The following is a 22,345-nucleotide window of genomic DNA, read 5'->3' as shown; positions in this document are numbered from 1 at the left end:
CTCCGTATCCAACTTTGGCTACGCCGTATCTCTACCAAACATAAAGATATTGTTTTTTGTTGGGTCCCTGGTCATGTCGACGTACAGGGCAATGAACAGGCAGACACTGCTGCGCGGTCAGCAGTATATGACCTACCAATTTCCTATCGAGGTGTTCCATTTCTGGACTATTTTGCTGCAATAGCTACCCACCTTCGCACCCGTTGGCAACAACGTTGGTCAACTCTGCTCGGTAACAAACTTCATTCTATTAAACCGAGCATAGGTTACTGGCCGTCTTCTTGTCATCAGTGCCGAGGTTGGGAGACCACTCTCTCCCGCCTTCGCATTGGCCACACTCGTCTTACTCATGGGTATCTCATGGAGAGGCACCCTGTTCCTCTCTGTGAGCAGTGTCAAGTTCCAGTATCGATTAGCCACATTCTGTTAGACTGCCCTCTCTATCAACGAGCACGCAGAATTTACCTCCAACGTCGTCTTCGTTCTCCTACTCTCTCTTTACCTTCCCTTCTTGCTGATGGACCCTCCTTTAATCCTGACTCTCTCATTGACTTCTTGACAACGACTGATTTACTCCACAAACTCTGATGATACTTTTCGCACTCCCCTCAGCCCTTTCTGGTTCAGTCTCTTGCTGCCCTTTACCCTTTCACCATCCACTGCCCCGCTGTTATCCGTAACCTGTTGCTCATCCATCTCCCTTTTGCCACCTGATGCCCTCGCTTCCTTCCTGCCCTGCAGCGCTGTATAGTCCTTGTGGCTTAGCGCTTCTTTTTGATTATAATAATAATAATACACTAATTTTTATAGTTAAATTTGGTTTGGCTGTACCACTTCATTTTTTGTGTAATCATTTTGTAAATAACCAATAAGTCACTTTACCATTTCCAGAACGATTCATGACTAACACACTGTTTGGAAAGGAAACTTTATTATTATTATTATTATTATTATAATCAAAAAGAAGTGCTAAGCCACAAGGGCTATACAGCAAAGGAAACTTTAGATAAGGTTTTAGACCATTCTGGACTACTGATGATGGTTCAGGACCCTTATGGGTCTAGCACTTCATTATCATTATAATAATGGTCTAGAATGGGTCAAAATATGGTTTAATGTTTCCCTTCAAGGAAAGTTATTTGAAGCCAGAGGAGGGCTCTTGATCTAAGAACTGTAAGGAATTGGACCTGACCTCCCTTCCTTAGTGTGTACCTGATTGCCTCCCATTCCTTCAGGCTCTGTATGACCCCTACAGGCTTGACTCTCTGGCAAGACAGTGATAGTGTAAATGATGGTGAAAGTGTTTTTTTTTTCAGGTCACCCTGACTTGGGAGATGGCCAGCATGTTAAAAAAAAAAAATTTATTTTTTACCCAGTGTGTGGATTAATTGCAAACTATTTTGAAAAACAAAGACGCATTTAGTTTAAGCCTAAATTTATTGAGCCATATACTTTAAGGCTCGACTTAAATTAAAAAAAGGGCTCTCTAGAGCAGTGTCTCAAAAGTTTCTTTCCGACTAGTTTTGTCTTTGTTTTCATTTCGATCTGATATTCAAACAAAATGTTAATCTTTTGTATTTTATTATTATTATTATTATTATTATAATCAAGGGGGAAGCGCTAAACCCGGAGGATTATACAGCGCCTATGTGGATTCAGGCTTAATTCTCACAGATCCAATTCCCTAAATCAAGAGCCCCTCACCAACATCATAATCTTTTGTAAATATTGTACATATATAATCAGTTCTCAAGAGATCTAGCCCTTGTGGCTTAGCACTTCTTTTTGATTATAATAATAATCTCAAGAGATCTGTTAATCCTCAAAATCCAACATACTGTAACGAGTATTCAGTATACTCGTACAGTGTCGTGATAAGCATGCCAGTCTAGGTTTCAGCCATTTATTTGTTAAATTCATTTTGTATGCCAAAAAGTTGTAACATGTATTATTGACACCAAATGTTAATACTAATTAAATATATTGATATATTTGAGAGTTTCATTTTTAACATATTAAAAATTACATTATTGTGCAAACCCTTCACTAACAAGAGGATATGCCTTTCCCTTTGAAAGTTGTTCCCAGAAAAAAAAAATTTTTGTTAGCCAACCAACAAAGAATGAGTGAGGTAAGTATACACAAGTACAATTTTTCTTTCAACAATCCAGCCATATCCCACGAAACTTTCTCTTTAAATTTAGTAATATATACCGGAGAAGGGGTTACTAGCCCCCTGCTCCCTGCATTTTAGTCACCTCTTATAACACACATGCCTTACAGAGGAAGAACTCTGTTCCACTTTCCCATGGAGATAAGTAAAATCATCATACATAATGTAAACTACCAAGGATAACTCAAAAGAAATCAGACAACACTGATGGTACAGTGTGACAATGTATATTTACTGTATACTAATGGGAATACTAATACTCAAAGAAAGAGACATTTAAAAAATTGCTATAATGACACATTTGTTACACTGAATATAACTACAAAATTTCTATCCAAGGTTCATAGATATAATGTGGCCCCCATTATCAGTATAATTTATTTGGACAAGAAATAAGTAATGTCACTCTTGACATATGATAAGTGATGGCTAGAAATTTCAATTAAGATCTAAGAATAATGATGTTACAGTGGCAACAAGCTCATTTTTAATAAAGAATAGGTTTCCCTTGCTTTACTGCATACAGGCATTCCAGACTTAATGCCTGTTGCAGTTATATTAAGCTCACTCAGACCATTAACACTTAATTCCCTATTATAAGAATTTTTAACAAATTTTGTAAATCACATACAGTGAATGTACATGAAATTTGCACAATTATCCTTTATAAAGCTGGAGAAACCATGAGCAGCCATTAACCTTACAATAAATAAACACATATCTTGATAGGGTGGCAAATACCCAGTTAATACACCTAATCCTAACTGAAAATCAGCTGCCACAGCAGTGTGTCCTTAACACAAACGTTCCCTAAGAGACAAGGAGTAAGAGGCATGCTTGCAGGCAGCATGTCTTGGGTGACCTTAGGGCAAGATGGCATCTGGCACCCCATTCGAATAACTGCACCTACTTCACCATGGGCTTAGGGTTCTGCTTATCTTACGACTCTAGAAAAGAGAGATACTACAATTTAATACATTAAAATAAATGTCAAATACAATGTGTGGCATTTAGCCACACACAAAATTTAGAAGGAAAAGAACTTTAAGGATGCAGCAATGTACATCTTATATTGGCATTTGTAAACCCACTCTCAAGTATGCCACACACATATATAAATGTGGATGTAATCATTACACACCAAATACTACTGGGCATAGACTGGGTGGATAGAGATAGACAAACCAGGGATACAACAAGGAGCACCACTGGAAATTATACACCCAAATAAGTCACAGATATAACAAAAGAAATTTCTTCATCATAAGAGTGACAAAGAGGAGAAATGGACTGAGCAATGATTTAGGAGCAGACTCCATACAGGTGTTCAGAACTAGGTATGAGAAGCCCATGCACATCAATCAGTTATAACTTAAGAGGCAGAACTGAGAGCTGGATCTCACCACTGAAAATTCATATAGGCAATAAGAAACACAAAGAGAAAGCACTGTAATTAAATTAGTTAATGCAAGAATTCACATATAAATCAGACTTGGAGAGGATCATTAGATGTTACAGTCCATCCTGGACCATCATCATTAGAGATAATTAAAAAATACATAACTAGATAATTAGGTAGATAAAATGAATAAAAGAATAAACACAAAACAGAATAATGGATCAGAACGTAGCAAGGTGGATTATTATAATCATCGGGGAGTGTTAAACCCGTAGGATTGTACAGTGCATGTGGGGGTGGGGGATGGAAGGTATTCAGACTCAATTCAGGGAACTGGAGCATAGATCCAATTCCCTAATTATTATTATTATTATAATCAAAAAGAAGCGCTAAGCCACAAGGGCTATACAGCGCTGCAGGGTAGGGAAGGAAGCGAGGGTATTGGATGGCAGAAGGGAGGAGGGATGATCAGTAGGTTACAGAAAACAGCGGGGCAGGGGATAGTACGGGGGTAGAGGGTAGCAAGAGATTGAAGTAGAAAGGGCTGAAGGTATCAGAATTTGTGAAGTAAGTCAGTTGTTGTCAAAAAGTCAATGAGAGAGTCCGGATGAAAGGTGGGTCCATCAGCGAGAAGGGAAGGTAAAGAGAGAGCAGCGGAGCGAAGACGACGACGGAGGTAAATTCTGCGTGCTCGTTGATAAAGTGGGCAGTCCAACAGAATGTGGCTGACTGATAATGGAGCTTGGCAATTCTCACAGAGAGGAGCAGGGCGCCTCTCCATGAGATATCCATGAGTAAGACGAGTATGGCCAATGCGAAGACGGGAGAGAGTAGTCTCCCAACCTCGACACTGGTGATAAGAAGACGGCCAGTAACCTATACTCGGTTTAATAGATTGAAGTTTGTTGCCGAGCATAGTAGACCAACGTTGTTGCCAACGGGTGTGAAGGTGGGAAGATATTGCAGCAAAATAGTCCGTAAATGGAATACCTCTATATGAAACTGGTAGGTCATGTACTGCTGACCGCGCAGCAGTGTCTGCCTGTTCATTGCCCTGTACGTCAACATGACCAGGGACCCAACAAAAAACAATATCTTTATGCTTGGTAAAGATGCGGCGTAGCCAAAGTTGGATACGGAGGACTAAGGGGTGAGGTGTATCAAATTTCTGTATAGCCTGTAAAGCACTAAGGGAGTCTGAGACAACCACAAATGATGACACAGGCATAGATGCAATACGGATAAGTGCTGCAAGGATGGCATACAATTCAGCAGTAAAAATACTAGCCGAAGATAGTAAATGCCCTCGTACGACGCTGTCCGGAAACACTGCTGCGAATCCTACGCCGTCAGAAGACTTAGAGCCATCTGTGTACACAGCAATGGCATGAGAATGAGAGTGAAAGTGGTCAAGAAAAAGAGAGCGGGAAGCGACCGTAGACAGTTGGGCTTTCGAGCAAGGGAGAGAGAAAGAACAGACTCGAACAGCTGGAACTTCCCAGGGGGGTAGGGAAAAGTGAGATGCTACATGAACATAGAAAGGTGGTAATTGAAGAGAAGACAAGAGCGAATGAAGGCGAAGAGAGAAGGGACGGAGTAAACAGGGGCGGCGAACAAATAAAGAATGTCTACTAATATCAGTGACCATTCTATAAATGGAAGGATTGCGGAGATCATGAGAGCGTACATAGTAGCGAAGGCAATGGGCATCACGGCGATCGGATAAGGATGGAACGTTCGCTTCTGCATAGAGGCTCTCGACAGGGGAAGAGCGAAAAGCACCAAGGCATAAACGTAATCCTTGGTGATGAATGGGGTTAAGGCTAGAGAGAGTAGCAGGAGATGCCGCTGAATAGATCTGGTCACCATAATCAAGTTTCGATAAAATGAGGGTGGAATGTAGGCGAAGGAGGGTTCGACGATCAGCTCCCCATGAAAGATGAGCAAGGGTTTTAAGAAGGTTCAGCCGGCTGTGACAAGTTGCCTTCAGAGAGGTAATGTGAGGTTTCCAGGATAACCTACGGTCAAAGAGGAGGCCCAGAAACTTGACTGTATCACGTTCAGGGATACGGGAGCCATAGAGGTACAAAGGATGATCGGAGATGACAGAGCGTCTAGTGAAAGTAATTTGGTGGGTTTTAGTGCTGGAAAATTTAAACCCATGTGTGGTGGCCCAATTGGAAACACGGTCGACTGCATGCTGGAGAGAAACTGTAATGAGGTGACAGTCAGCGCCTGCACAGGCAATAGCGAAGTCATCAACATAGAGTGATGACCAAATATTTGATGGAAGACTAGAGGCCAAATCATTAATAGCAAGGAGAAAAAGTGTTGTGCTCAGAACACATCCCTGGGGGACACCTTCAGCTTGGATAAAGTCCGGGGAGAGCACATTATTAACCCGAACACGGAAATGCCTGTCAGTTAAAAAGTTCTTAAGGAAGGATGGTAGATTGCCTCGAAGGCCTAAGGAGTGGGCTTGGGCTAAAATATTATACCTCCAAGTTGTGTCATATGCCTTCTCAAGGTCAAAAAATATGGCAATAACTGAGTGGTTATTCGCAAAGGCATTACGAACATACGTATCCAAGCGTAGTAAGGGGTCTATGGTAGAACGTCCCTTACGAAAGCCATATTGACGAGTGGAGAGACTGTTGTGTGTCTCTAAATACCACACTAAACGTCTATTTACTAGGCGTTCCATCACTTTGCAAACTGCACTGGTAAGAGCAATGGGACGATAGTGGGAGGCTTCATGTCCCGTAGTGCCTGGTTTGCGGAAAGGGAGAACAATGGCGGATTTCCACAGCTGTGGAAGAACTCCTTGTGACCAAATAAGATTGTAAAGGCGTAATAGGACTGCAAGGGCTGACTGATGTAAATGTTGTAGCATACGAATATGAATGTCGTCGGGCCCAGCTGCCGATGATCGGCAAGCTGAGAGTGTTGCCTCCAGTTCTTGAAGTGTAAAAGGCACATTATACTGTTCTTCTCTGAGAGAAGAAAAGTCCAAGGGTGCTAACTCTCTGGCAGACTTTGAGGAAAGAAATGAGGGGCATAGATGGAGTCCCTGAGAAATACGGACCAGATGATTGCCAATTTCATTGGCAACATCTAGTGGGTTTGCTATATCAACACCGGCAACCCGCAGAACAGGAGCCGGGTCAGGAGAATATTTACCACTCAGTTTTCGTACTTTTTTCCAGACTGCACTCATAGAGGAAGCAGAGGTGATGGTGGAGACATAATCTCGCCAGCAAGTGCGTTTAGCGTCACGGATGACACGGCGAGCGATCGCACGCTTCTGCTTAAAATCAAGAAGTCTCTCTGTGGTTCTATTGTACCGGTACCTGCCCCATGCAGCGCGTTTCAAACGTACTGCACGAGCACAAGCAGGAGACCACCAAGGCACGCATTTCTGAGAATGCCTGCCCGAAGTTTGGGGTATAGAATGAGAAGCTGCGGTTAAAACGGAGGACGAGAAGAGGTGTAAAAGCTCATCGATGGAGGACGAAGAAGGAACCTCTCTAAAAACAGTTAGGTGTGAGTAAAGGTTCCAATTTGCCTGATCAAATTGCCAGCGTGGGATGCGAAGAGGTGGTGAATATGAAGGGGAAGTAAGAATGATTGGGAAATGATCGCTGTCATGTAAGTCCGGGAGAACAGACCAAGTGAAGTCTAATGCGGCGGAGGAAGAGCAGACTGAGAGATCGATGCAAGAGAGAGTGTGAGTCCGAGGATCAAAATGGGTGTGAGTACCTGTATTTAAAACATGGAGGGGGTGGGTGGCAAGAAAAGCCTCTAACTGAATGCCACGGGAATCACAGTGAGACCCCCCCCCCAGAGGAAATGGTGGGCATTAAAATCGCCAAGTAACAGAATCGGTGGCGGTAATGACGAAACAAGAAAGGCAATATCCGGAATAGATAATGCCCGAGAAGGAGAGAGATATAAAGAACAGAGCGTATACCACCTATGCAAGTGGATACGGGCTGCTGTGTAATGCAGCGAAGTACGAACAAATAGCTGATGGTACGGAATATCAGTGCGTAGAAGAAGGGCACTTTCATTAAAGGTCCCATCAGGAAAAGGATCTGAAGAATACAATAAATTATAGCCTGAGATGGGAGAGATAACAGCAGAGTGTAATTTTGGTTCCTGTAAGCAAACACCAACAGGGGAAAACTGGGAGAGTAACATCTGAAGCTCACCCCGATTACCCCTGAGGCCGCGTATATTCCACTGTAAATAGGCCATGATTGGCAATGATAAAGATACCTGAAATCCGCAGGTAAGGGTTCCTACGGACTAGAGGGGTTAGAAAAGTCCACATGCGGAGGCAGTGGAAAACGTTCAAGCAGCGAAGGAATGGTGCGCTGTGAAGAAAGGAGTTGCGCAGATGGAGCAGAGGAGAGAGAAGGAACGGAGGGTGGATCAGTGTCCATTGATGGTTTGGTCTCTGCAATATATTCAGAGATTGCTTCAAGTGTTTCGGAATTCAGAGACGTCGTATGGGAGACAATATTGGAAATGGTAGGGGGAGGATGAGTAAAGATTGGAACTGTAATGGACTGTACCAAGGTAGGGGGGGGTGAAAGGGTGGAGGGAACTGGAGAAGCGTGGAAGGGGACAGAAGAGGCAGAAACCTGGGAGGTGGCAGAAGAGGAAGAAACTTGGGAGGGAACAGGGGAGGAAGGTACAGTACGAGGAGGAGGGTGAACCTCTACACTTGTAACAGAGCCAGTGAGAGGGGAAGAACCAGGTACAGAGACAGGGAAGGTAAAATGAGGAGGTGGAAGATGGGTAGGAGGTGTTAACGGACCTTTTTTTGACTTTTGAGAAGTAGAGGGACGATTGGGAGGAGGTGTCATACGAGATCTCGTCGCTACTGAGGCTTGTGAGGGAGAACACGAAGAAGCGAGATCAGACTGAGGCGTTGAAGTAGGGACGTCTGAGCCTAGGACAGCAAAAGAATTAGATACAGGAGTGACTATGGGAGAGGTAACCACAGAGGTGGTTGCAGAAGATGGGATCCCAGAAGTGGGGGGACGTTTTGAAACACGGGAATAAGAAACACGAGGTAGTCTCCCTTGGAGGCGGAGATGAGAAACTGCCATGGCATAAGGGAGACCTTCTGCCTCTTTGAGGTAACGGATTTCCCGCTCGTTTAAGTAGACTTGACAACGGCGAGAGTACGAAGGGTGAGCCTCATGACAATTAAGGCAAGAGGGAGGTCGATTGCAAGACGTATTAGAATGGTCATCGGCACCACAGACTGGGCATTCGGCGATAGATCTGCAATATTTCGCTGGATGGCCAAATCGCCAGCAATTTCTACACTGTTGCGGTGTAGGGATCACCTTTCGAACTTGTAACCGATGTCCTGCTACATAAACTGAGGATGGGAGTTCACGGCTGTCAAAAGTTAAACGAGCCACATTGCTAGGGTATCGTCTCCGCCCGCGGGCAGGAAGAACATAAGTGTCTACCTTGAGGATTGGGAGATCTTGGAGTTCCAGCTGTTCAAGAATGTCAGTGCCACATGTCTGGAAATTTTGTTGAACTATGGTATGGGGCAGAATGACGGTACCACTACAAGAATTGAGGGAATGATGTTTTTCAATAGTGACAGGAACAGTATCGATATGGGAAAGACGAGAAAGCTCATGAGCCTGGGTAGCATTCTGTACGGTGATGATGCGCGTACCGCTCTTAAGAGCATGAAAAGAAATATCTTTACCAACATGGCGTAGGAGTGCCTTGCCAATACTGTGGTCAGAAAGATAGGCAGTAGAGGAAGTCGGTCGTAAAGTGAAGAATTTAGTCCATTGTGCAGTCTGAAACTGAGCGTGGAAAGGTAGTGAAGGACGTGTCGATCTTTTCTGAGAAGAACGAGAAGGTGGAGAAGTATCATCAGCAGGTAATTGTCGTTGGCGTTTAGGCGTGGGACCAGAGTTGGTCCGACGTGGAACGGGCCGGCGATTCGAAAATTGCCGCACCATAGAGGGAGAGGCCGGAAGCATAGTCAGAGGAGAGCGAAGGTCAGATAAATCGAAGGAGTCAGTCGAGGCCTCAGTACCTGAAGCGGGTGAGGAAACAGCACCGGCAAGAGGTACAGAGGCATGAGGAGTGTCCGAAGAGTGGTCCAAAGACGAGGCGGGGTCAGAACGGGGTGCGGTATCAAGAAGGGGCCCGGGGGTAGCAGGTTCATGGACTAGGGCTGCCATGGTTAGGTTACTTCTTTCTTTTTGTTTTTAAGAAAAAAAAGAAAAGAAAAGAAAATAAAAATAAAAAAAAGAATAAAAAAAGGGGGGACCGGGGAGGGATAGTTCCTAGGAGGAATGAAAGGGCCAGAAATCTCCCTCCGCGCCCAAGAGGACCTCAGCACCGCAAGTAGCGCAGATGCAGCATGGAACCCGTGCCATACCCTACCCATCATGCCAGTAAACCGGCAATCCGGGATAGCAACCTCACATCTGCCGAGCTACCTCGGTGGACAAAAGAGAGGGCGGCCGGAAATCTGCCACAAAGCATACCTCCTTCGGCCACCACCCCCGGAATCCGAAAGGTGGCTTCCAGAGATACACCCGTCGCCCGAGAGACACCCAAAGCCACCCTCCGGGAGACCGGAGAGGGATCGGGACATCCCCAGGCAATCCAGATTCCACGGCAAACTACGCCACCGCCAAGAACCTCAACGGAATGGGATGGACCCCGGTACCCTTTCCCCTACCTAGGAACTAGCGTGCCTGTGGGAAAAAAAAAAAAAAAAAAATGCCAAAAAGGAAGGGCAAAAGGGAGGGGTGGGGAGGAGGAGGAGGAAAGGAAAAAGGGGAGGATGGGATAGGGAACGGGGGATTGGGGGGTAATTAGGTTCGGTCTGAGGAAGGAGACCGACAGGTCTAATTCCTCAGATCAAGAGCCTCTTCACCACGCCAAGGAGCCCCCCTTGAAGAGGAGCACCCTCCATTTCATGAACCTAAGTAGGACAAAATCTGCTGGGTAAACGGATTCGGAAGCACTAGACAAAGTCCACTGGTTACACAATTGTCCATTATTGTTATGATCACGGGAGAACAATCTCATCTCTATCCACCACAGCTGCTATTACAAGCCACCCTATTAGTCCATTAAATTCAGGGTTGACTAATTCACAACTTGGAAAGAAAACTTCACACAGCATTTTGATCTCCTGAACTATTATCATGCTGTGAGCTGATAATAGTTCACAATGAACCAAAAAAGCCATTTAAAGTTTTGTCTGAAATATCATATAAACCTTGTTGGCCAGGCAGTCAACCATGAAGCCAAACCTCAAACCAGGTACCAGAGTAAATTAACCCTTGAAACTAGTCGCAGGTTAGCTGTGAATGTTCCAGCCACGATACTGTGACTCTCTATTCTTTTATTACAGGATTTACACACACAATATTTGGTTCTAATCACCGAGGGACTGGCTGAGTATTGGGTTTGGGCATCTTCTGCAACAGCCCCTGAATCTCCTTGCGCTCGTCATAAGACTCCCATAGATCGTACAGATTCAGTATATAACGGGTGATCTCCATGATACGATCTAAGTCGGTGTTTAGTTCAGCAAACCACTGCTTGCAGTCTTTCTGATGAACCACACATGCCATGTGTATACATGCTGAAAATAAACAAAAAGATATTATACATGATGAAAATAAATAGCAACAGATATTATTACATTCATGGAATACACTAATTTGCAATGAGTATAATATATGGTTTCTGTTTTGTCAATAAAATTTAATTTACAACAATTTTTTATTTTTTGTAATTTCAAAGAATTATCTTACTTAAGCGTTACATTATTTTATTCATGCAGAAATGCCTAAGATACAAGATCCATAGCAGCTTGGGAATGGGAGGAAGCAATCAGGTTTGATCCAAGAATGGTGAAGATAGCTCTAATATCAAAAGCCCTTAACCAACACTGATAACCAAACTGCACATTTTACTGTCATAGATGCATTACCGGTAGTCTTGAGTAACAGTATGTACAATACAGTATTTTTCTAACACACCAGCCATTTCCAACTGAGGTAAAGTGACCTAAAAAATTAAACACATTTACCATCATTCATTCAGTAGCTGTCCTGCCACAAGTGTGCAGACATTACAGTTCAACTGCCTCTCCAAACTGAAACATCCCCACTCCTCTCAGAGCACATGCACTGTGCTTCCAACCAGTATATACAGTATTGAATAGGACATACTGTGACTGGTCAGGATTTGAACCCGAGTCATCTGGGCAGCCTCCCTGGAAGCTAGCTAAACTCTCGACACTCTAGACCACTACAACACCATGCCACAAAACATCAGGTGTCCAGTGAGAACACTACACATTTCCACCTAACACTGGGCACATTTGAGAAGTGGTAAACTAAGGGACCAATTTAATTCTCCTCCCATTTGGATACTGGTCTCATGAGCAGTACACAAATCAATGCATCCATTGAAACAAGTAGTTTTAAAGCATTAGGTGGAAATATGTCTAGTGTTCTCACTGGATGAAACTTTCAGGGTGACACACATGTGCTTATGGTGCTTCCCTTCTTTATTACATCCATCCTCACATTATTTTTGATATACTAGCAATAAATAAAATCATAGCATGGAGCCAAGTAAACCTCAAGAGATTTTTTTTTTTTTTTTTTTTTTTTAACAAATTGGTCGTCTCCCACCGAGGCAGGGTGACCCAAAAAAGAAAGAAAATCCCCAAAAAGATAATACTTTCATCATCATTCAACACTTTCACCACACTCACACATTATCACTGCTTTAGCAGAGGTGCTCAGAATACAACAGTTTAGAAGTATATACGTATAAAGATACACAACATATCCCTCCAAACTGCCAATATCCCAAACTCCTCCTTTAAAGTGCAGGCATTGTACTTCCCATTTCCAGGACTCAAGTCCGACTATATGAAAATAACCGGTTTCCCTGAATTTTTTATTTTTTATTATCACACCGGCCGATTCCCACCAAGGCAGGGTGGCCCGAAAAAGAAAAACTTTCACCATCATTCACTCCATCACTGTCTTGCCAGAAGGGTGCTTTACACTACAGTTTTTAAACTGCAACATTAACACCCCTCCTTCACTAAATATTACCCTGCTCACACTCCAAGAGATACCTACATATTAATGAGACATTCTGTTTTTTTGTTGTTTAATCAGGAAAAGCAACCCAGTTAGTGGTGCCAGCCCAATGGTAGGGAGGGGTGTTGCAAGACAGTGTGTCTAAGGACATACAAGGGTGTGGTAACCAGTAATACCCTTTGCTGGGCAACAGCAGTAGTGAGTACTTGCTTTCTGTTCAATTTAGGCCACTAGCAAGTAGTGATTACCTCGCTGATCCTCCTCAATGACTCAATCTTACTGAAGTAAGAATAACATCAGAGCAATACTGGAACATCAATACACCAGACAAAAGATTTTTGAGACAAGACAACTGCCAAACCACATAGATTAACCAGAATTTTTAAAAACTACTATCTCAGTGCCTGGATTAGTTGTCAATATATGAACATGTCAAAAGAGATAAGAACAAAATTAATGCATTTGCAAAACAATGGAAATTTACACCTTCCAAATAGACTAAATACTGAGAGTGATATACAAGCTTTGCTGATCTCTTGTAGCTATGAATATATAATTATAAATAAGCAATTACATGCTAGGGGCTAACAGTACACATGTCAGAGGATGTATATCCATGTGAGAGGAATGCTCAATTGTGAAAGTATAAATCCTACTTACGAAGGGAGTGTCACATCAGCCCTTTTATCTGTATGGGAATGTTACATTGCCTATATACAGATAAAGATTGCTATCAAGAAATATAAAGAATAAACTTATTATTAAATTCTTAAAGTTTTTGTGCTTACAGAGAGCAATTTCGTATGGAGGAAACAAGAGGCAAACATCAGTTCGTAGAGAGTCATTAACAATGCGCCAAGCTAGCTGCAACACCTCACCCTCCCCACCAAGATCTTGCATGTACTGAACTAAGGGCCTGAAAAATAAACAAAAAATATAGCAACAATTGTTTTAAGCCAAAGCTTTGTTTATAAAACAATTATTTTATAAAACAAACCAAATGTAATTTATATGTAATAATAATTCCACGATAATCAGTATGAACCTAATAAAATTCATATATTTCATTTATTTTAAATTTAGGTTGATCTAAGATAGGTTGAATAACCTTAAGTTGATGTAACATATATTGTGATTTTTAGCAAGGATGAAGTAGGTTGCTAATGTAATTTTGGTGCAAAGTAAAAATAAGTATGTATACTGCAAGATTTGCAATCTTACATGTTCACAAGGCACAAAAATAAGATTAAAAATCTTGCAATGCTAAGGCATTTAAATGGCAGGCAATCAGTTTGATTAATTAACTAATTTCAAACTGATAACATGAGATTTATTGCAAGAGGAGTGGCTGGTGATTAGTACTAGGACTCGGAATAGTTTCTAGTAAGGTAGTTGATGAGTCTTGAGTTGCTGGGATACCATTAAAAAATTAATCTCAATGGAAAAGGAAATAGCTTAATTGGGGAAATGCGGATTGTAAGGGAAAGCATGACACCAGACCTCTGGTATAAAATGCCTTGAAAGACTATCCATATAAATATTAATAGAGTAAAAAAGAAAGAAAAATCCATATGATATACAGTATTTTCCCATTGCAGCATTTTACAGCAATATATAATGTTCTAAGGCCTTTTTACAAACGTGCAGATGTCAAGTTTGCCTTGGCTATCAACAACGTTTCAATTCAAAAGCCATTTTTATTGCAGATTCCACTATTCTCACCAGGAATTCCCGAGGAATTGAATTATTGTATTCGTGGAGAAGCGCTAAACCTAGAGGGGTCATACAGTGCCTTTGAAATGGGAGGCAATTGCATTTGATCTGAGGAAGGGGAGGTAGTAGGTTGGTAGACAGCAACCACCCAGGGAAGTACTACCGTCCTGCCAGATGACTGTGAAACAAAAACCTGTAATTGTTTTGCATGATGGTAGGATTGCTGGTTTCTTTTTCTGTCTCATAAACACGCTAAGATAACAGGGATATCTTGCTACTCCTACTAACACTTTGGTCACACTTCACAGACACGCACATGCATATATATATATACATACATCTAGGTTTTTCTCCTTTTTCTAAATAGCTCTTGTTCTTTTTTATTTCTTCTATTGTCCATGGGGAAGTGGAAAAGAATCTTTCCTCCGTAAGCCATGCGTGTCGTATGAGGCGACTAAAATGCCGGGAGCAATGGGCTAGTAACCCCTTCTCCTGTATACAATTACTAAAAAAGAGAAGAAGAAAAACTTTATAAAACTGGGTTGCTTAAATGTGCGTGGATGTAGTGCGGATGACAAGAAACAGATGATTGCTGATGTTATGAATGAAAAGAAGTTGGATGTCCTGGCCCTAAGCGAAACAAAGCTGAAGGGGGTAGGAGAGTTTCAGTGGGGGGAAATAAATGGGATTAAATCTGGAGTATCTGAGAGAGTTAGAGCAAAGGAAGGGGTAGCAGTAATGTTAAATGATCAGTTATGGAAGGAGAAAAGAGAATATGAATGTGTAAATTCAAGAATTATGTGGATTAAAGTAAAGGTTGGATGCGAGAAGTGGGTCATAATAAGCGTGTATGCACCTGGAGAAGAGAGGAATGCAGAGGAGAGAGAGAGATTTTGGGAGATGTTAAGTGAATGTATAGGAGCCTTTGAACCAAGTGAGAGAGTAATTGTGGTAGGGGACTTGAATGCTAAAGTAGGAGAAACTTTTAGAGAGGGTGTGGTAGGTAAGTTTGGGGTGCCAGGTGTAAATGATAATGGGAGCCCTTTGATTGAACTTTGTATAGAAAGGGGTTTAGTTATAGGTAATACATATTTTAAGAAAAAGAGGATAAATAAGTATACACGATATGATGTAGGGCGAAATGACAGTAGTTTGTTGGATTATGTATTGGTAGATAAAAGACTGTTGAGTAGACTTCAGGATGTACATGTTTATAGAGGGGCCACAGATATATCAGATCACTTTCTAGTTGTAGCTACACTGAGAGTAAAAGGTAGATGGGATACAAGGAGAATAGAAGCATCAGGGAAGAGAGAGGTGAAGGTTTATAAACTAAAAGAGGAGGCAGTTAGGGTAAGATATAAACAGCTATTGGAGGATAGATGGGCTAATGAGAGCATAGGCAATGGGGTCGAAGAGGTATGGGGTAGGTTTAAAAATGTAGTGTTAGAGTGTTCAGCAGAAGTTTGTGGTTACAGGAAAGTGGGTGCAGGAGGGAAGAGGAGCGATTGGTGGAATGATGATGTAAAGAGAGTAGTAAGGGAGAAAAAGTTAGCATATGAGAAGTTTTTACAAAGTAGAAGTGATGCAAGGAGGGAAGAGTATATGGAGAAAAAGAGAGAGGTTAAGAGAGTGGTGAAGCAATGTAAAAAGAGAGCAAATGAGAGAGTGGGTGAGATGTTATCAACAAATTTTGTTGAAAATAAGAAAAAGTTTTGGAGTGAGATTAACAAGTTAAGAAAGCCTAGAGAACAAATGGATTTGTCAGTTAAAAATAGGAGAGGAGAGTTATTAAATGGAGAGTTAGAGGTATTGGGAAGATGGAAGGAATATTTTGAGGAATTGTTAAATGTTGATGAAGATAGGGAAGCTGTGATTTCGTGTATAGGGCAAGGAGGAATAACATCTTGTAGGAGTGAGGAAGAGCCAGTTGTGAGTGTGGGGGAAGTTCGTGAGGCAGTAGGTAAAATGAAAGGGGGTAAGGCAGCCGGGATTGATGGGATAAAGATAGAAATGTTAAAAGCAGGTGGGGATATAGTTTTGGAGTGGTTGGTGCAATTGTTTAATAAATGTATGGAAGAGGGTAAGGTACCTAGGGATTGGCAGAGAGCATGCATAGTTCCTTTGTATAAAGGCAAAGGGGATAAAAGAGAGTGCAAAAATTATAGGGGGATAAGTCTGTTGAGTGTACCTGGTAAAGTGTATGGTAGAGTTATAATTGAAAGAATTAAGAGTAAGACGGAGAATAGGATAGCAGATGAACAAGGAGGCTTTAGGAAAGGTAGGGGGTGTGTGGACCAGGTGTTTACAGTGAAACATATAAGTGAACAGTATTTAGATAAGGCTAAAGAGGTCTTTGTGGCATTTATGGATTTGGAAAAGGCGTATGACAGGGTGGATAGGGGGGCAATGTGGCAGATGTTGCAAGTGTATGGTGTAGGAGGTAGGTTACTGAAAGCAGTGAAGAGTTTTTACGAGGATAGTGAGGCTCAAGTTAGAGTATGTAGGAAAGAGGGAAATTTTTTCCCAGTAAAAGTAGGCCTTAGACAAGGATGTGTGATGTCACCGTGGTTGTTTAATATATTTATAGATGGGGTTGTAAGAGAAGTAAATGCGAGGGTCTTGGCAAGAGGCGTGGAGTTAAAAGATAAAGAATCACACACAAAGTGGGAGTTGTCACAGCTGCTCTTTGCTGATGACACTGTGCTCTTGGGAGATTCTGAAGAGAAGTTGCAGAGATTGGTGGATGAATTTGGTAGGGTGTGCAAAAGAAGAAAATTAAAGGTGAATACAGGAAAGAGTAAGGTTATGAGGATAACAAAAAGATTAGGTGATGAAAGATTGAATATCAGATTGGAGGGAGAGAGTATGGAGGAGGTGAACGTATTCAGATATTTGGGAGTGGACGTGTCAGCGGATGGGTCTATGAAAGATGAGGTGAATCATAGAATTGATGAGGGAAAAAGAGTGAGTGGTGCACTTAGGAGTCTGTGGAGACAAAGAACTTTGTCCTTGGAGGCAAAGAGGGGAATGTATGAGAGTATAGTTTTACCAACGCTCTTATATGGGTGTGAAGCGTGGGTGATGAATGTTGCAGCGAGGAGAAGGCTGGAGGCAGTGGAGATGTCATGTCTGAGGGCAATGTGTGGTGTGAATATAATGCAGAGAATTCGTAGTTTGGAAGTTAGGAGGAGGTGCGGGATTACCAAAACTGTTGTCCAGAGGGCTGAGGAAGGGTTGTTGAGGTGGTTCGGACATGTAGAGAGAATGGAGCGAAACAGAATGACTTCAAGAGTGTATCAGTCTGTAGTGGAAGGAAGGCGGGGTAGGGGTCGGCCTAGGAAGGGTTGGAGGGAGGGGGTAAAGGAGGTTTTGTGTGCGAGGGGCTTGGACTTCCAGCAGGCATGCTTGAGCGTGTTTGATAGGAGTGAATGGAGACAAATGGTTTTTAATACTTGACGTGCTGTTGGAGTGTGAGCAAAGTAACAGGGTGACACCATAGACCCTCTAAAGAAGGCGACACTAATGCCCAAAACAGTACTGCAGCAACATAAGAGAAAAATCCTTCGTTTCTATTTAGCCTGTTATATGATTACAGAGTACAAATAAGCCTTCATAGGGAAAATCATTGATTTTGATGATGTGATAGATGATTTTGCAGGATTGAAGGCAAGGAAATGTAAGATCAGATTCACTGAGATGTTACCTGTACTCAAGGTCAAATCGGAACTAGTGTTTCTCTGATATTGCAATGTTTTTCTTTATTTTTCAAGTTTTTTTTTTTTTTGCATTGTTGAAGATGAATAAATGTAGGATCTGTTGCCTGTACTCAAAGTGGTATTTGAGTTTATGTTTCCTCAATATTACTACGATTATTTATTTTATCATTAATAAAGTTGAGAAGTATTCTCCTGTTCAGTTTATGGCCCTTAAACGTTCTCATTGCTAAACATTAGTCACTGGTCATGCAGTAGTGACGTAACTGGAGTTTATTCCCCCCCCCCATCCCCCAGCCCATGGATTTCATAGGAGTGACACCAAAGATGCCGCCCCGGGTGACACCAATTAGTTTCAAATTTCAAAATAATGAATGTATAAAATGAGTGACCTGTTGACATACCTACAGTCTGGCAGGTGGAGATTAACCTGCTATTAGAGATGACTCCAAATTCCTCGACTTTTGAAGAGAGGAAGACACTGGTGGGGGCTAGCAGAAGAGGATCAATGCACTTGAGAGAATTCCTGGCATAGAACCGCTTCAAAAATGTTGTTGCTGTAGCGATGACTTGCTGCCGCAACTTGAGGGTTTCACCCAGCTGCTGAATAACTGAAATAAAACCAATATTAAGGAAGAACAATTAAACAAAATAATTGAGTTGTTTCATTTAACCTTTAACTACTATATTCACAGCAAGATTCAATTATTATTATTACATTGGAACCTTAACTCACGAGTGTCCCAATGTATGAGTTTTTTGAGATACAAGCCGTTGTACGGTCGATTTTTTGCTCTGAGTTATGAGCCAACATCCGAATAACGAGTCAGCTCCCCCGCTGACCCCTCAATCCAAAACCTGCACACCTCGCTTGTTTATCTATGATTTCATGCTTTAATTCCATGGAAATTATCCTCTTTTTCTTCTCAGCACTGTCCTTTATATTTACATACTTTCTTAGGACCCATTACTCTCATCTTATGATTACAGGCATAGATCCTGATGTAAACTTTTTACTAAATGAATTACACAAATCAAACAGCAACTGTAATTACTATACAGCAGACCAAGCAAAGACATTACTCAGAGCAAACAATAACATAACCATCTTTAACTACAATGTCAGATCCTTGAGCAAACATTATGACGACCTCACAGCATTACTCAATTCCCTTCATTCCAATTCATCAATCATCACACTCACAGAAACCTGGCTTAAGCCTGATATTACAGATGTCTGTACCATTCCTGGCTATATGGCCATACACAACTGTAGAACAGACCAGCAAGGGGGAGGAACAGCTATATACTGTATTACTCAAATCAACTCGAATGCATCAGTAAATCTCGCACAAGGGACGAACATGGAGAATATATCATAGCCAAATTTAAATCAAAAGACCTGCAAAAACCCCTCACAGTTATAAACATCTACAGAGTACCACAGTCAAACATTTACCACTTTAGTGAAAAACTAGGAAACATGATTACTGATGCACACATGAATAAAGACCACCTACTACTAACAGATTTCAACATAAACATACTACACGACCAGGACCCACAAGTAACCGAATTCACAATGAGTAACTGCCTGTTGCTACAAGAATCACCGAGACAAGCATCTCCTTAATAGACCACATTTGGACAAACACCATATCCCCTTTAAAATCAGGCATTATCACAGACAACACTACAAACCAATACCCAAACTTTCTCATAACTAATCTGGGCAAACTGCCACAAGACTAAAGTAACCTTCAGACTACATAACAAGACAGCAGTTAACAACTTTATAGCAGCTATGAATAACATCGATTGGCAAAAGAGCTCAAAACATACACAGATAATTATTATTTTTTTTTATTATCACACTGGCCGATTCCCACCAAGGCAGGGTGGCCCGAAAAAGAAAAACTTTCACCATCATTCACTCCATCACTGTCTTGCCAGAAGGGTGCTTTACACTACAGTTTTTAAACTGCAACATTAACACCCCTCCTTCAGAGTGCAGGCACTGTACTTCCCATCTCCAGGACTCAAGTCCGGCCTGCCGGTTTCCCTGAATCCCTTCATAAATGTTACTTTGCTCACACTCCAACAGCACGTCAAGTATTAAAAACCATTTGTCTCCATTCACTCCTATCAAACACGCTCACGCATGCCTGCTGGAAGTCCAAGCCCCTCGCACACAAAACCTCCTTTACCCCCTCCCTCCAACCCTTCCTAGGCCGACCCCTACCCCGCCTTCCTTCCACTACAGACTGATACACTCTTGAAGTTATTCTGTTTCGCTCCATTCTCTCTACATGTCCGAACCACCTCAACAACCCTTCCTCAGCCCTCTGGACAACAGTTTTGGTAATCCCGCACCTCCTCCTAACTTCCAAACTACGAATTCTCTGCATTATATTCACACCACACATTGCCCTCAGACATGACATCTCCACTGCCTCCAGCCTTCTCCTCGCTGCAACATTCATCACCCATGCTTCACACCCATATAAGAGCGTTGGTAAAACTATACTCTCATACATTCCCCTCTTTGCCTCCAAGGACAAAGTTCTCTGTCTCCACAGACTCCTAAGTGCACCACTCACTCTTTTTCCCTCATCAATTCTATGATTCACCTCATCTTTCATAGACCCATCCGCTGACACGTCCACTCCCAAATATCTGAATACGTTCACCTCCTCCATACTCTCTCCCTCCAATCTGATATTCAATCTTTCATCACCTAATCTTTTTGTTATCCTCATAACCTTACTCTTTCCTGTATTCACCTTTAATTTTCTTCTTTTGCACACCCTACCAAATTCATCCACCAATCTCTGCAGCTTCTCTTCAGAATCTCCCAAGAGCACAGTGTCATCAGCAAAGAGCAGCTGTGACAACTCCCACCCTGTGTGTGATTCTTTATCTTTTAACTCCACGCCTCTTGCCAAGACCCTCGCATTTACTTCTCTTACAACCCCATCTATAAATATATTAAACAACCACGGTGACATCACACATCCTTGTCTAAGGCCTACTTTTACTGGGAAAAAATTTCCCTCTTTTCTACATACTCTAACTTGAGCCTCACTATCCTCGTAAAAACTCTTCACTGCTTTCAGTAACCTACCTCCTACACCATACACTTGCAACATCTGCCACATTGCCCCCCTATCCACCCTGTCATACGCCTTTTCCAAATCCATAAATGCCACAAAGACCTCTTTAGCCTTATCTAAATACTGTTCACTTATATGTTTCACTGTAAACACCTGGTCCACACACCCCCTACCTTTCCTTTTGCCTCCTTGTTCATCTGCTATCCTATTCTCCGTCTTACTCTTAATTCTTTCAATTATAACTCTACCATACACTTTACCAGGTACACTCAACAGACTTATCCCCCTATAATTTTTGCACTCTCTTTTATCCCCTTTGCCTTTATACAAAGGAACTATGCATGCTCTCTGCCAATCCCTAGGTACCTTACCCTCTTCCATACATTTATTAAATAATTGCACCAACCACTCCAAAACTATATCCCCACCTGCTTTTAACATTTCTATCTTTATCCCATCAATCCCGGCTGCCTTACCCCCTTTCATTTTACCTACTGCCTCACGAACTTCCCCCACACTCACAACTGGCTCTTCCTCACTCCTACAAGATGTTATTCCTCCTTGCCCTATACACGAAATCACAGCTTCCCTATCTTCATCAACATTTAACAATTCCTCAAAATATTCCCTCCATCTTCCCAATACCTCTAACTCTCCATTTAATAACTCTCCTCTCCTATTTTTAACTGACAAATCCATTTGTTCTCTAGGCTTCCTTAACTTGTTAATCTCACTCCAAAACTTTTTCTTATTTTCAACAAAATTTGTTGATAACAGCTCACCCACTCTCTCATTTGCTCTCTTTTTACATTGCTTCACCACTCTCTTAACCTCTCTCTTTTTCTCCATATACTCTTCCCTCCTTGCATCACTTCTACTTTGTAAAAACTTCTCATATGCTAACTTTTTCTCCCTTACTACTCTCTTTACATCATCATTCCACCAATCGCTCCTCTTCCCTCCTGCACCCACTTTCCTGTAACCACAAACTTCTGCTGAACACTCTAACACTACATTTTTAAACCTACCCCATTCCTATTCGACCCCATTGCCTATGCTCTCATTAGCCCATCTATCCTCCAATAGCTGTTTATATCTTACCC

General features: G+C 42.0%; 1 protein-coding gene across 1 annotated transcript; it reads right to left on the bottom strand.

Moving 5' to 3' along the window:
* Positions 1–2,381: 2,381 nt before the first annotated feature.
* On the bottom strand, positions 2,382–13,638 carry LOC138854643 (cyclin-C-like). The gene is made up of 3 exons (XM_070098941.1): positions 13,489–13,638; positions 11,019–11,220; positions 2,382–3,120 (listed from the first exon to the last, which is right to left on the bottom strand). Exons 1-3 carry the CDS (start codon positions 13,598–13,600, stop codon positions 3,108–3,110), a joined length of 327 nt encoding a protein of 108 aa, XP_069955042.1. The 5' UTR covers positions 13,601–13,638; the 3' UTR covers positions 2,382–3,107.
* Between the last annotated feature and the right edge of the window lie 8,707 nt (positions 13,639–22,345).

This window comes from Cherax quadricarinatus, chromosome 65, assembly GCF_038502225.1.
Source record: "Cherax quadricarinatus isolate ZL_2023a chromosome 65, ASM3850222v1, whole genome shotgun sequence".
Classification (NCBI taxonomy): domain Eukaryota; kingdom Metazoa; phylum Arthropoda; class Malacostraca; order Decapoda; family Parastacidae; genus Cherax; species Cherax quadricarinatus.
This window is presented reverse-complemented; position numbering and strand designations above follow the sequence as displayed.

What these genes read in the sequence shown, in the direction of transcription:
- LOC138854643 (XM_070098941.1), bottom strand. Translation starts at nt 13,600, where the DNA reads ATGCAAGATCTTGGTGGGGAGGGTGAGGTGTTGCAGCTAGCTTGGCGC. An exon ending in TCCATACGAAATTGCTCTCT is followed by an intron (nt 11,221 to 13,488) that starts GTAAGCACAAAA and finishes GTTTATTTTCAG; the next exon opens with CATGTATACACATGGCATGT.